Source organism: Kwoniella bestiolae, chromosome 1, assembly GCF_000512585.2.
Source record: "Kwoniella bestiolae CBS 10118 chromosome 1, complete sequence".
NCBI classification, from domain to species: Eukaryota; Fungi; Basidiomycota; class Tremellomycetes; order Tremellales; family Cryptococcaceae; genus Kwoniella; species Kwoniella bestiolae.
The window spans coordinates 6,066,778-6,081,071 of record NC_089241.1 but is presented as its reverse complement, the minus strand read 5'-3'; the positions used below and the strand labels follow the sequence as shown (position 1 = coordinate 6,081,071).

Here is a 14,294-nt window from a genome sequence, read left to right as displayed (position 1 = left end):
TTTCAATCACAAAGCAGCGGATGTCCACCACTTGAACGCTTACAACGCATGATATCGCTATTCATCGTTTCCATATATATGTAAAGTATCCCTATCAAATCCAATTCCATATCATATCCAGACCAAAACCGAAACGAATACAAACCCTACCGAAAACTAGTAACTACTGATGACCGACAAACAACGAAGTATAACGGTATCACCTATATACAACTCATGTATCGAGGAAAGCTGAAAAGATAGAAACGAGAAGATATGATAATACTGCTCGATAGTGCACCTACGCCTGAGCCTGAGTCCAGGGACTACTACCTCCTAAATTCATACCCATCCCCAAGCCCATACCTGCTCTAATGGCATTTTGGATATCCTGGATCGATACCTGACTGTTATCCGTTCGGGGGAACATGTTGCTGAGCATCTGTTGCGCATACGCTGGATCACTGAATGAGCTTAATCCGTGAGTTTGAGATCCAGTAGGAGTAGACTGGAACATCGCGTTGAACGAATTGCCAACAATGGGGTTGAACAGCTGTTGGTGGTTTTGTTGATGCTCTCTCATAATGTTATGAGCTTGGACGGCGTGTTGCTCCAGCATTGCTAATTGTTGGGTGTTCCATCCGTTGGGCATACCAGTCATAATCGATTCGGACGAATGGCTAGATCCAGGAGAAGGGGTGTGGTGGGGGTACATCCCATGAGCGGTAGGTTCAGACGAAGGACTGACGATGTTGACGGGCGAAGAGTGAGTAGGGGTTTCACCGAAGTTGAGTTGACCGGTAGCGATGGGTGTGTTACCCAGTTGTTGATTTAGGTTGAACGCGAACTCAGTCGACCAGTTGATCCCTGTTCCAGCAGTAGGGGCAGGTTGGGGTTGCACCCTTTGATCGACGGGGGAAGTCGATTGGAACAAGTTTTGGTGGAGGGCCAAGTCGAGATCGGTGGAAGATCTGGGAGTGATCAAACCATTGACCTGAGTGAAGTTTCCTTGAGTGATGATGTTCTTGGAAGTATCGAACGAATCGGTGGTAGATGGAGAATCATCCTCTTCCTGATCTTGATCATCATTATCATTATCACCATCCATGGCAGACCAATCACCGAATGATTCCTTCTCAACCGAGTTAATTTGCTCGATCTCCTCGGCATGGTCATTGGTCAATTCTTTGGGAAAATATCCATTCATCTTTCTCCATTCGTTGACTTCTTTGAGCAATTCGTCTCGTTCAGTTTGCATCTCTTTCATAATTTTCGCAGCGAGCAGTCGTTGTTCTCGTTGATGAGTGAGATGAGCGATCGATCCATTGACAATAGCAGATTTACTTGGTCGTCTGACAGTAGCCAATGAAGGCAACAATCTAGCCAAGGAGAGAAACTTCCCATTAAGGGTTTCTCGTCGAGCTCGTTCGATAGCATTGTGTTGGGATCGCTTTTCAGCAGTGTTGACCCTTTTTCTGGGTTTTGATTTCGTAGTTTTCGTAGAAGTGGTGTTTTGGTTCTTGTTGGGGATGGTAGGGACGGAAATGGGTGCGAGGGAGGGATGAGAGATGACGGATGTGGGTGATCCGGAGATAGGCGATAGGTTGGCCATTTTGTCGAAATAGGTTGTTGGTTATTGGTTGCAACACACAAGAAGAAGTGAATGTATGGTATGGTATAATCCGTTTGAAGTTTAGTTTTCTATTTTAGATACAAGATTTATTCTGTTATGACAAGACAAGGATGATGATAATATTGATGTTTTGCTTAGTTGTTTTGGTTTGCTGTGTTGGGAGAGGTGCCGCGAGACGAGTCTCAAACGTGCACAAGGTGGTCGGAGGAAGGTGAGAAAAGGGGTTTAGTGAACCAGTTTGATCAGTTGTGCACCGTAATTATACGGTATTATACTGCTGGCTCGAGGTGGTTGACAAGTGAGAAAGGCTGATGCAATCGATTACTTGTATCCGTTTGATCGAAGTTACTGAAGCGATAAGATGGAGCAGTTGAAGTTTGAAGGAGGAAAGTTGCTGGAGAGGGTCGCGAGCGCTGTAGTTGGGTAGTATCAAGGTGAAATTGGAGATATCCGGTATTATCGGAGGAGAGGAGAGTGAAAGAAATGTATTGTCAGCGACGGTCATTCAACGATGATCAGACAGAAACATGATGAGCAAGAATACAATAAGTGACGAAAAGGATGTGATGGGTTGAAGTGAGGAGTCAAGTGAAGTAGACTGGCATGTAGTGAACGACGAAGACGAATGGCGATAAGGATATGACAATTCGCCATCAAATCTAGATCAAGTGTGTAATGTATTCTTCTGCCCTCCGCACATCTCAACGATAAACCTCGGTGATGATTGAGACATATCCACCAAGATGGGTTCGGTACTAAGGAATGCTATCAAGCATCCTCAGACGGCCACCATCATCCATGTATATCTCTTTTTCCCACACTATCTCTTTTTTTACTCCAACATCACGACCACTCCACACCTACTGAATTGATAAGCAAAGTGATAGACAACGCACGAGCAAGCGGGATCCTAATCACAGCTAGGGAATGGAGTCGGAAAAAGGTGTTTGGTGAGTTGATCGAAAAGTCGATACGATACCAACTAGAATGATGTGTGATGATGATGAGAAAGAATAGTTCTTTCAAAGTGCAAGTGCGAAAATGGTGAAAAGGACCATGTCTCCCCTGCTATGGTGCTATGGTGCTATGGTGTATATGGTGCTATGGTGGGTGACCAGTGCTACAGTGGAGGTGAGGGTGAGGGTGAGGTGGTCTGTGCGCATGTATGAATGCGGTATTTTCCTATGTTGGTTGTTTTTTTTTCTTATGTGATGGGATTTGTCAGAAACTACGTGGCAGTTTTTCAAGTTGCAGGGGTAAAAGCCAAGATCGGAGAATATTACTTAAAAGGGTAAAATGAAATGAGAAATGTTACGGGCGGATCAAAACGGCCCGATTGATTTTCATAGTGAAAGAGAGAGTGATGTAACTGGTTCCTTTTCGTAAGCTTACTACAGTAGTGCTCTTGCGACATCCATCTTCTTCCTCTTGTTTTTCCCCTTCAGCTCGAGTCGGCACAATCAACAAAAGTGGGGAAAAGCAGGACAAGGAATTTGATGAAAAAGGGCTCGGTGAGCGATCGCGATGTCAGGTTGTCGCTCTTTTCCTTGCTACTCCACGACAATCAACTGTAGTGAGAATAGCCGGAAGCTTTTCAAAGTTCACTCCGTTGATTCCGGTGTTTGATGAGCAATGATTGTTCATCTCATTCTTGATTCGAAATTTGTATGACGCACTCTTTGTGTGTGGCTAAGGTGTGATTGATGATCATCTGAGATAACATGACCACCCTTTGTCAATTTTGATTGAAGAGTGCTCGTCTCGCACGACAACAGGGTGAATTTGATCTACTCCAGCGAATAGAGGCTCGGTAGTGCACTGGAATCCCGCAAATATGACTGATCTGCCAGAAGGACCGAGGTGTACTGAAGTCCATATCTCGCGGTGTAAAGCACCACAGCCACACAAGTACGCGGTACAAAAAATCTAGCAATGGGCCACTTACCCTCTCGCCATAGGATACAATGTCGTAACGCATAGCGGTCGAAGAGTTTCTTCATGTCACAAATAAAAGTTCAGTCGAGTTGGACGATGAACCTCGAAGCTATTCAACATGACTCAGCGAGTCGAGCAATTTTATTTGTTCATGACGGAGGTAAATAGTTTATCGACTGAGATTGAAATCTGTCTGAACATATCTTTATCAAAGGAGTCACCACTCAGCTTTACAATCAACTCGTCAATTACACGATCTGTCTTTTTGGGTCGAACTGTCAATCTGTCTTTTAGGGTTGAGATCTTGATCTCTGAGTATCAAAAAGATTACGCCATTGCAACTCAGCTGGTATACAATCATGGACGACATCTCATCGATAGACCACTCAAGCGTGGATACAGTCCCCACCACAACACCGGAAGGAGGACCAGCCAGCAGTATTCCGTCCCTACCACGGAAATGGCAAAGATGGCATGGTGGAGGAACACCCAAGAAACGTCGCGAAAGATGTACGAAGACTCATCGCAGATGTGACCCTGTATCCCACGACGTATCCCACATCGGGCAATCTGAGGCCTACAATCACAAGGATTCTATGAGAAGTCTCCCTTCGTGTGAAAATTGCGACAGAGCCAAAATGAGTTGTAGTTTCTGTCCTGAAGAGTTGAGGGGTGGTTTGACGAGGTGGCAAATCGAAAAGTGGGTAGAACCCGGCTCGACAATGCCCTGTTTGATACGGGAGTCTGTTCAAGATCCCTCCTCTGTCAGAAGGAAATTGAGATTGATACTGGACTGACGTGGTTGTATGAACCATAGTCCAGCTCCCGACAGGAAACGAACAAAGAACTGGAGAACATGCGATCAATGTCATACGGATGCCGATAATCCCAATTGTCAACCGAGTGTGGACCCCTCGTGAGTTGGTCATGTGCCGTCGAAATGTGAAGCCGTTGTTGAGTGCTAAGCACTACTGTTCCTTATCGGCGGAAAAAGAGAATGCGAAAGATGCTCGACCAGGGGGCGAACGTGTACTTTCGATAAACCGAGGAGGAGGGGAAGAGCGGAAGATCAAAAGCGCACGGAGGAGAGCCGTACAGCCGATCTTCAGAAATACAAGTAAGTCAAGTGGGAAAGCAGTAACTCGAAGGGATCGATTCATGTGGGGTTACTCAGGAATATGTTTCGGCTGATCTTATACCTTACCCTGCTCTGCAGCAAATCCCCATATCAAATACTAGCTCCTGCCCCCGCCTCGGATCCGGATACTCATTCCACTACCTCCCTATCTCATTTTCATGAATCACCAGGACTCATTCAAAATACGGCGTCTCCAGCGAACGAATGGGACTTGCTCAGTGGAGGTTAGTCTCACTCTCACCTTACTCAAATTCACGGGCCATTCGGACACACCCCGGACTCGGACAAAATGGCATTTTTCTGCCTTTCTGCCCATTTCGTCATGCATTCACCTTGATGTGATGCTTTACAACCTCATCAAGGGTGTGCAGAATCTCGATGAGAATTGAGCTGTACAACTTTCATCTCTCACAATGCATACACACACATATAGATGGCAATCCCCTTACAGTGCCTTCCTTCCAATTTTGACCCCTTTCTGGAGCGTATTATGTAAGATCAGGGCTGATGCTCGGCTACCAAGGGGTAAATAGCATACTGATAAGTCCATGGCTACCATCTCATGTCTTTGGATGAGCTCTAAACGGGTTTGAGTGAGATGGGGGCCTAAAATCGCTTAAAATCACCCTAAAATCGCCCCTCTTCTCCAGATACAGCATAAACCAGTCATAAAATGCCTGCTCCAAAACCTGAATGACGTAGCGAGATCAATGAAAACCTACTTCATGGAAAGAAGGGGCAAGATACTTGTGAGACTGGGGCTGTGAAGGCTGTGATTGACAGGAATTCTGAAAATCGTCTACTTATCTGGTTCATTCAGTCATGAATATTGCAAAACACTCCCAAAGGCCATCAAACTTCTGGTAGTATGCGTCAAGATAGTGATCAAGCTGACTAAAAGCCAGAGCTGAGCTCGGCACAGTGAAGATGGAACAACAAGCGATCATATTGACAGACTAAACTCTTAGAAAAAGAGGCAGCAGTACACATGGTCCTGAAGCAACATCATGATCATCTTTCATCGATATGAGAGGCTGAGATGTCTTGCAGGAGGGTATTCGTCTAATGACAGCTACCACAGCCCAATCATTTACCTCAATTGTGTGTGATCAAGACAATTCAAGTGGGCAGGGTCAAATTGAGAGCGCCCAGAAGGAATGGTGGGGGGCGGTGCCATCTTGCCTTCTTCTCCCCTGAAATTGAGCGTGCATGCATATCACAGTATGATCGACAACCTCACCAGTTGGATTGGATGTAGCATGCATGTTACCTGAGATGTTAGTGATAATACATGCTCAAACATGACAAGGAAGCATGTCCGAGCGCCCCGTGTGTCCGAGTGCCACATTCATCTGAGTAGGATGAATTTGAAATGAAGCCAACGTCTTTCTTTCTTAGGTGGGATCCTCTTCGCCGACGACGGCGATGAAAACATCTTCGTCTCCGAGCTTGCTTTCTCGCAGGATCTGTCAGATGACTTATAATACTGATCATTGGATTTGTGGAGGCTTCGTGCGGAAGTTCGAATGAATGGCAGTCCGACCTTGCATCGTATACTTACCCCTTAGAATGCCACTTTACATAGAGGCTGGCGCAGTTTGTAACCCCGCATATGTGAGATAATCCAGAGACTACCTCACGCCTTACGCTGTCGCTCCCTTCCTTTATACGTTGTTTCTGGCACGGAACGAACCTGGAGGACGATATCGAAAAGGATCGTTTCGATTCTCGCCACTTAAGCGGGGTTCCACTTGATTTTCAACTTCAGAACCACTTCATCACGTTCATACTGTCTCATAACACTTTCAACCGAGTCGCTGATTCCAACAATCGATTCTACCTCTCGGTAAAGTGCTCTTCCATAAGCAGTGGCAAAAGATCATGTTCCCCTAGATCACTCGCTGCGATAACGTACCGGGAAAGTGGCAAAATGAACAGTCGAGACACCGCTCAAGCCAACTCAACGACAACTCAAAGTACTGCCAATGACCCGAGTACTCGCACGACTTCTCAAAAGAGAAAGCTTATACGTCGACCTGAGACCGAACCCAAGTGTCAGCGATGTTCAACGTATAACTATACATGTCGTCCATCTCATGGAAAACGGTAAGCTTTCTATCTCGCCTTCACTCTTTCGCACGCGAGCGCCCTCCAAAACCAGGCTACAGTAATTGAGAAGTTGCTTCGTTAATAAGATAGCGTCAGATCTTGTCAGCTCTGCGATTACAACGGGATTATCTGCAGTAGGTGTCCAGAGGATTTTGTCACTGAATTGACGACATCACAAGAAAAAGCGTCAGTTAACTTTCAGATTTAAGTACGGGATCGTAACTGTACGCCAGCTGACGATTGACATGGGATGTTATTCAGGAAATCAGAAAGGGAGAGTACACAGAAGCGAAAACGTGTGTATTATGCGTGTGATGCATGCTATACAGCACCAGGGAACGACAAGTGTGAAAAAGATCCTAGGTATGGGTGAGCATCTGATCGGTTCTCCCTGGTACATGATCACCCAAAATCAAGCTCAACCCAAAATCGCTTTTTGGACCGTCCAAATAGAGCCAGAAATTGATATTGAACTCTCAGGCCTCCTATTGAACGTCATAAATGTACACAATGCATTAAAAATCGTCTCGCATGTACTTACGATCTACCGAGAAAGAAACGAGGATATCACGCTAAAGATGAACATGGTGAATCGGTCCGGTAAGTTTTTCTCCACGTATGCGAAATCTATCAAACCGCTGTACCCACTTGCCCCATCCTGCTATGTGCTCGTGTATGACAATGCCAATATATGTCAATGTTGAGCATCAGCGAAATGCCTCGCACGGGTTCCGAGATTCCGACGTCGTTCGAACAAAGTTTTGATAATCTAGAAGATCTACCCACATCTTTCGAGTATCCGCAAGTAATTGCCTCGTGCACAGACGGAATCTCCAAAAAGCCCCAGAGCCTAAACGTTCCAGTCGTCAGGCTGCGACAGCAGTCAACGATCCATCGTTTGGAACAACCTTGACCCCTCAGCAGATGAACTCAGCCTTCGAAGAGACCGCGTCCTATGGAGCCGATACCAGTCAAGTGCCAGAGTACAGTTATCCGGAACAGAACAATTCACATGATGCGAATGCCTATGCGGAGGCGTATCAGGAGAGTAAGACAAACTACCAGAACTGAGCCGAACAACAAGGTTATGGGGATAGTTATCAATAGCCTGCCTGCCTGTCTGTAGTCTCAAGCAAATGCATATATGTCTGATATGATGAGTTGTCCACACGATATATAAAGTATACACAAAATGAGGAGAGCAAGCAAGCAAAAACGAACAGTCCTGACCTTTCTACTGTAAGACAGCCAAGCAACATCTGCTCTACCTATTCACATCCTCAGCGGCATCCTGCCAGCTCCCCGATGATCCACTCCCGCTCGCACTAGTAGTAGCAGCTGTCTCCTTATTCTTCCCCTTTTCATTTGGCGATCCCCCCTCAGCTTCAGGCTCAGGTTCATCCTTGTACTCCGTCTCGGGACCAGTATGTCGCGAGTGTCCATGCTCTTCCCCATCATCCTCCAAGAAATCATCATGATACCTCAAACCCGTCCTCTCATCCCCACTCTCATCATCACTATCGCTCGGTCCATCTCCAAACGCATCATACAGCTCTTTGGACCCTCCAACCCCAGCTCCACCAGCAGTACCCTTCCCAAACTTCTTTCTGGTTTTCTGGAGCAGGCCCATAGGTACATCCTCGGATTCACCAACGGGCTCATAAGCGCCTCTGGCACCTTCACCATTATTTGAGAATCCGAATAAGTTCTTGTTCTTCCTTCTTGATCTGTACCATAGTAACCCTCCAATACCCACACCAGAAAGAAGGATGATCATACCTGCTCCGGCTATCCATGTGGAATTGGACGATAGACTTGTGATCCCACTGAAGAACCCTTCGTCCGCCTCGGCATCGCTAACTCCCGTAGGTTCTACGTATCCTTCATCACCATCATCGTCGGCAGTGGAAGTGGGTTCAGCTTGTTTCGTAGTAGATACTAGACCTGGCTTGGTAGCTTCTCCTGTGGCATCTCCATGATCCCCTGGAAGGTGATCAGTGGGTTTAGGTTTTTGAGTAGTTGTTGCCGATGGGTCGGATCCGGTCTGTTCTTGGTCTGGTTGACCTTCCTCTGCTGGTGCCCATAATGTCGTTTTTGACGCGTCGATGGCTTCTCCCCATAATTGCAAAGACCACGCCATGAATCTACCGGTCTTGTCAGGGTTGGATTGATCTTTCACTCTGATCGTCCATGTTCCGACCGGGTTTTCTTCCCTACAATGCGAAACCATAGATCAACACCTCCCCATCATGTCTGACTACGTAATGTCTGCCTTGAGATGAATGCAGCACTTACCAGTGTTTCAAAGACATGAATTTCCATCCAGGGAATCCAGAATCCGCATCATCAAATCTCCTAGGTCTAGCTAGTACACTGATAACGCCATTCGGACTAGTAATCTCAGCTTCCACATCCCCTCGTCTCTGATGATCTATCCATACCCGCACTGTGATATGTTCTAGTCTTTCCAAATTCGAGTCTTTCAGCATATCACTCGTAACTTCGAACGTAGAAGTGATTCCTTCTTCGGTGATGAATGATCCGGTAGGTACAACAACCGGTTCAGGATTAGGTGTAGTCTCATTTTGGTTTGTCGGATTTCCGTCTTCTCCTGCAGATGGTGAAGTACTTCCTTCATCGGGACTAGCAACAACAGGAGAATCTTCTTGACGACGAGTTGGATCGGCAGGAGTGGTAGAAGCGGGGGCGTCGGTGGTAGGTAGGTAGACGGCAGGTGAGTCAAACCATGCTTGAGGTTTGACCAGGTCCCATTTTTCTGCAGCTTCTACGAACAGACCAGCGTCGATTCGGCCATAACCATCTACAAGTGAAGATCAAAGTCAGCTCCAGTCTCGAACAGATAATGTTTTTCCCAGCTTACACTTATAACTATACATCCGACCAGACGCAGTCTTCTCCCAATCCGGATCATCCTTGTTGAAAAAGACTGCATTTCTCACCGAAAGGTGTTGGAAATCCCTCCAGGTAAGTTCCGGTCTAACAGACAGAGCTAAAGCGAACACTCCTACAGCCAGTGGTGCAGCCGCAGAAGTACCACCATGCGTATGAGCACATTTATTCTGCCCTACATCGGTTGTGTGCTATTTCAAGAACCGTCTATTAGCTTCACTGCGACACGGGGGTATATACTGCAAGATGAGGTGAGCAGGAACTCACAATATGATCACCACTTCCCGAACTAGGAGCAACAAACATCATTGCCGAACACATTTCCGAATAGTAAGGATGTAACCCTTTTCTATCTACTGCTCCGACTGTGATTGAGAAGATTGAATTCGTATACCCATCGAAATTGCACTGGTCGTCCGCACCACCTCCATTACCAGCGGCGAACACGAATATCGATCCCTTACCATCCCTTCCCTTTTGTACACCGTTGACCATAGCTTTGAGAATGACACCTTCGGGAGCCTCCATCGATTTTCCATCATCTGGTGGACCCCATGAACAGGAGAAGATGTCGTTCAACTGGTATCCGTAGTTCAACGCTGCAGCTTCGTCCGCATCTGATATAGGAGCGGAAAGGATTCGAACTCCAGCTATTTTAGATCGGTATGATACGCCTACACCGCACACGTCGTTTGGTACAGCTGCGATCTCACCGGCACATCGAGTACCATGCTGGTCGTCCGATAGCCTGGGAAGGGGGAGTTCGGTATGGTCATTGAAATCGTACGATCCTTCCGCAAACTGGCATCATGAAAGGTCGTAGCACTCGGATCAGTTTAGTCGCTTCCAAAATTGGCAGAAAAGGAACGGTCGATATCGAATGAAGTGGTAAACGGGTAAGAGGAAGTCTATCACTCACAAAGTTGTCCTTCAAATCATCACTGTTCAAATCCAACCCATCATCAACAATAACCACATGAACACCTTCACCCGTTATTCCCCTCCCCCATAGACCGGTCACATTCAGCTCTATATCCTTCATTTCTGTATTTATAAGATGCCACTGCTGATCCAACATTGGATCTTTAAGCTGGAGCTCATTTTGAGCATACAGTAATTCGGTGGCATCGTCCCGCCCATCTAGACCATGTCCATTCCGTTTGAATGGGAGATGTAATCTTTTGGATCGTTGTTTGAGTGTCAAAGGAGTCAAACTTCTTCTATCCCTGCTGGTACTTGCTGATAAGGAGTTCCATCGTTTCAGTATCGCATCTTCTGATAGGTCCTTCTTGACCAATGTCGAGGAGGATCCTTCTCTACGGACAAGCCAGTACCCATCTAGCTCTCCTATAGGTTCTATCAATTCTACACCCAGTTCGGAGGATATGGCGGAAGCTGTGGAAAATGACGTGGAAGGATCCAATTCTAGGGCATAATATGTATGGGTGTCGTATGACCGGGGTTGGGGTGTTCGAGGTCGAAGAATGGCTTGTGTTGGATTGATGAGTAGGAGCGAGAGCAGCAAGCTCCATAGGAATGAAGCGGACTGCATTTCGAAAGGATTGGAGTCGTGACGAGGGAATTAGAGAAGGGACTGTGGAGAGAAGGGAGGTATTCGATGTAGAGGGTGGTGTGGACTTTGTCGCGTTGGAGTTTCTTTTTCTTGGGCAAGGAATGAACTGATTGACGGATAGGAAGGGGATATATTGTTGATCGCAGAGCCTTTGTGGGTGTGTTCTGCGTTTTTGAGTTGCCTACCTATACAAGTGATTATGCTATATATATGTGTGTGCTTTTGCTGAATTTGTCTGGACGATGGAGAGAGCATCTCGCAGTATCTTGTAACGTTGCACTCTAAACTCACCTCACTGTACGCGACTTAACCGAGAACCCAAAGCAAGCAACCGTGGGAAAGCAAGGCAATCGATGAATACGGGTCATGCACAATTCACCTGTAAGCAGGGAGCAAATGTTGTCGATGACGTCGAAAAGCGTCTACATGTGCTGCGTCTGTTGTCTTTTCTTCCATCTTGATAAGGCAATAGGACAAACTCGCAAACTCCAAGATGAGCACGAACGCCAAGGGCGGCGAGGATAATCTCACTCAGCTCCTCAAGCGACTCGCTACTCCCTCAAGCGCTTTGCCCAGCTTATCCAACTCCGAAGTACCACTCCTAGCTAGGTCCCTCGTTCCTTCAGCTACTCGTCAATCCCGTTCACTCGCATTCCTATGTTTATCAAAATTCTGTGATGCCGTCTCAAATCATCCTGGTTCAACCAAAGAGTCCACCACATCTCATGTGTATACGACTTTCGAGCCATACCTCACATCAACATTCATCCCTAATGCAAATGAAGAAGAACCAACCGAATCTGAATCATGTCTCCCCCTTACATATCTTCTCGCCTCGCTCTTTCCCCTATCACCAGATGCGACGGTCAAGCTCCTCACCACGCCCTTGGGAGACCTGGGTGATGGTCTAGGTATATTATTGGAAGTTGCCGAGCTCCCCTCAAAATTGCAGGTAGCTCTGGCGGAGTTGCTCACCTCTGCGGCGGGCACCAAGCCAGGTAGACAGATGGTCCGCTCTAGAGCCATGGAATGGCTGAGAGGAGCCATGAATTATCAAGATAGGAATCAGGAATTGAGCGTGCTGTGCGCCGTAGCTCTCAGTAAGATGAGTAGACAGGAGGAAGAGGTCATACCCACCGGACAGGCTAAGGATCAAAGTGGGGCTGGGACGGATGGTATCACGAATGAAGAATTGGGGATGAACGATGATATCCTTTGCAAGAGGTTGATGAATTTTGTGGAAAATACTGCATCATCAGAACCTACTTCAGCAATTCTATCGACAGTAGAGGGAATAGCTGTACTCTCGCTCAAACCCAAGAACAAACACACCTTGACCTCTTCCACCAGATTCCTCAAATCCCTAATCGACCTATCACCTACCCTACAACCTAAAGGCGGTAGTCTTCCTGTAACTCCTCGAGGAAGTATGGATCTCAGTGTACCCCTGGACCCTATAGATACTGGACTATGCTACGGGTTAACCACCATCCTAGTTAATCTGACTAGTCCGAAAGTAGTCTTATCGGCAGAGGACCAACAGATAGCCAAATTGCGTTCCATGGCATTATCAGCGAACAAATCGAAACTTTCCGTCAATACCGAAGGGGAGGACCAGGAAGAGAAGTACGAATCCGAAGAGGAAGTTCAGAGAAGGACGAAGCTGGTTCTAAGTGCTGGAGTAGTCGGTGCGCTGAATGGATTGGCAAGATCGGAAAGTATCAAAGTCAAAGAGAATCTAGGTCGACTCTGTAGGAATCTGGTGGAAGATCAGAACGATAGATTAGGATTCATCAGAGATGGAGGATTCAAAGTTCTCTTAAACATTACGAGGGATCTACTCAATCTAGCTATCAAATCATCTACCTCATCTGAGATAGATACCTTACCTCCCTTCCAAGCATCAGCCAAGCTGATCATCACCACACCCCCAACACTTCTATTCCCACCACCACACCTGACCACTTCCCTCAACTCCCTCACACCACTATATCACCTCCTGATCCACCCCTCTTCGACCTCTTTGCAGCGCTTCGAATCGCTCATGGCGTTGACGAATCTAGCATCGATAGATCCAGCCGTTGCGAACAGGATTATCGAAGCGTCCATCAAACCACTCGTCAAGGCTGGAAATGCATGGAAGGGATCCGGATCATCTACGGAAGATTCTACAAGGATAATAGTGAAGGTAGAAGAATTGCTGTTGGATGACAATGACCTGATCAGAAGAGCGTCAACTCAGCTGATATGTAATTTGATATCTTGCGAGAAAGGGTTCCAGTACTTTTCTGGGGAAAGCACGAGTCCGAAAGAAAGTGGAAGGGTGAAATCAAGATTGAACATCCTTTTGATCTTGATTGGTATACAAGATGATGTACAAACTCGCCTAGCAGCTGGTGGAGCGTTGGCTATCGTCACAGAATCGAATAACGCCTGTAAACTCATCTTAGAATCGAGTGTCAACGAGTCTTCAACTTCGGAAAAGGACAAGAAGTCGCCTTGGAAGAGAGTATTGAGCTTACTAGAAGCAGAACAAGAACAAGAGTATGACGAGGATGGAGAGGTCATTCCTGTTATCTCATCTACCCCTGTCACGCCGAATCCCGAGTTGGTACATCGAGGTGTGATCATTCTGTTCAATCTCATCAACTATACGATGAGCCTCGCAGATGACGAGAAGAAGTCAGAAATGGAGAGGATGAGGGAAGCGAATGTCCAGGATGGACTGATGGGTGTTTTGAAGACGAGAGGGATGAGTGAGGAGGTTCTGGTACCTGCTGTTGAGGCGCTGAAGATGCTGAAGATGGCTGGGAAGTGAGGTCGTCCGACTTTGTAGGATAGTATAATATACCTAGCATACTTGTATACCCATACCTCATAAAATACCTGTATGTACACCGTGCTTACATATATCCAATGTATAATGAGTAAAACATGAAACGAAGATTGCACCTTACGGAAAACAGAAACAATGCAGCGTCAGCGTGGAATAGATGAAAGGCGCGATTCTTACGATA

General features: G+C 46.5%; 4 protein-coding genes across 4 annotated transcripts; 2 read left to right on the top strand and 2 right to left on the bottom strand.

The window, feature by feature from the left end:
* Positions 1 to 280: 280 nt before the first annotated feature.
* On the bottom strand, positions 281 to 1,591 carry I302_102270 (uncharacterized protein; the record flags this gene model as incomplete). Its single annotated transcript, XM_019187649.1, has 1 exon — positions 281 to 1,591. The coding sequence occupies one exon, from the start codon at positions 1,589 to 1,591 to the stop codon at positions 281 to 283; it is 1,311 nt and encodes a 436-aa protein (XP_019050527.1).
* A 2,315-nt stretch (positions 1,592 to 3,906) lies between these two features.
* On the top strand, positions 3,907 to 4,914 carry I302_102269 (uncharacterized protein; the record flags this gene model as incomplete). Its single annotated transcript, XM_019187648.2, has 3 exons — positions 3,907 to 4,247; positions 4,365 to 4,463; positions 4,764 to 4,914. The coding sequence occupies 3 exons, from the start codon at positions 3,907 to 3,909 to the stop codon at positions 4,912 to 4,914; spliced, it is 591 nt and encodes a 196-aa protein (XP_019050526.2).
* Positions 4,915 to 8,058: 3,144 nt separating this feature from the next.
* Positions 8,059 to 11,256, bottom strand: I302_102268 (uncharacterized protein; the record flags this gene model as incomplete). The annotated part of the gene is made up of 5 exons (XM_065869452.1): positions 8,059 to 9,007; positions 9,090 to 9,615; positions 9,676 to 9,895; positions 9,972 to 10,505; positions 10,624 to 11,256. The coding sequence occupies 5 exons, from the start codon at positions 11,254 to 11,256 to the stop codon at positions 8,059 to 8,061; spliced, it is 2,862 nt and encodes a 953-aa protein (XP_065725524.1).
* A 514-nt stretch (positions 11,257 to 11,770) lies between these two features.
* On the top strand, positions 11,771 to 14,095 carry I302_102267 (uncharacterized protein; the record flags this gene model as incomplete). Its single annotated transcript, XM_019187645.1, has 1 exon — positions 11,771 to 14,095. The coding sequence occupies one exon, from the start codon at positions 11,771 to 11,773 to the stop codon at positions 14,093 to 14,095; it is 2,325 nt and encodes a 774-aa protein (XP_019050523.1).
* Positions 14,096 to 14,294: the final 199 nt, after the last annotated feature.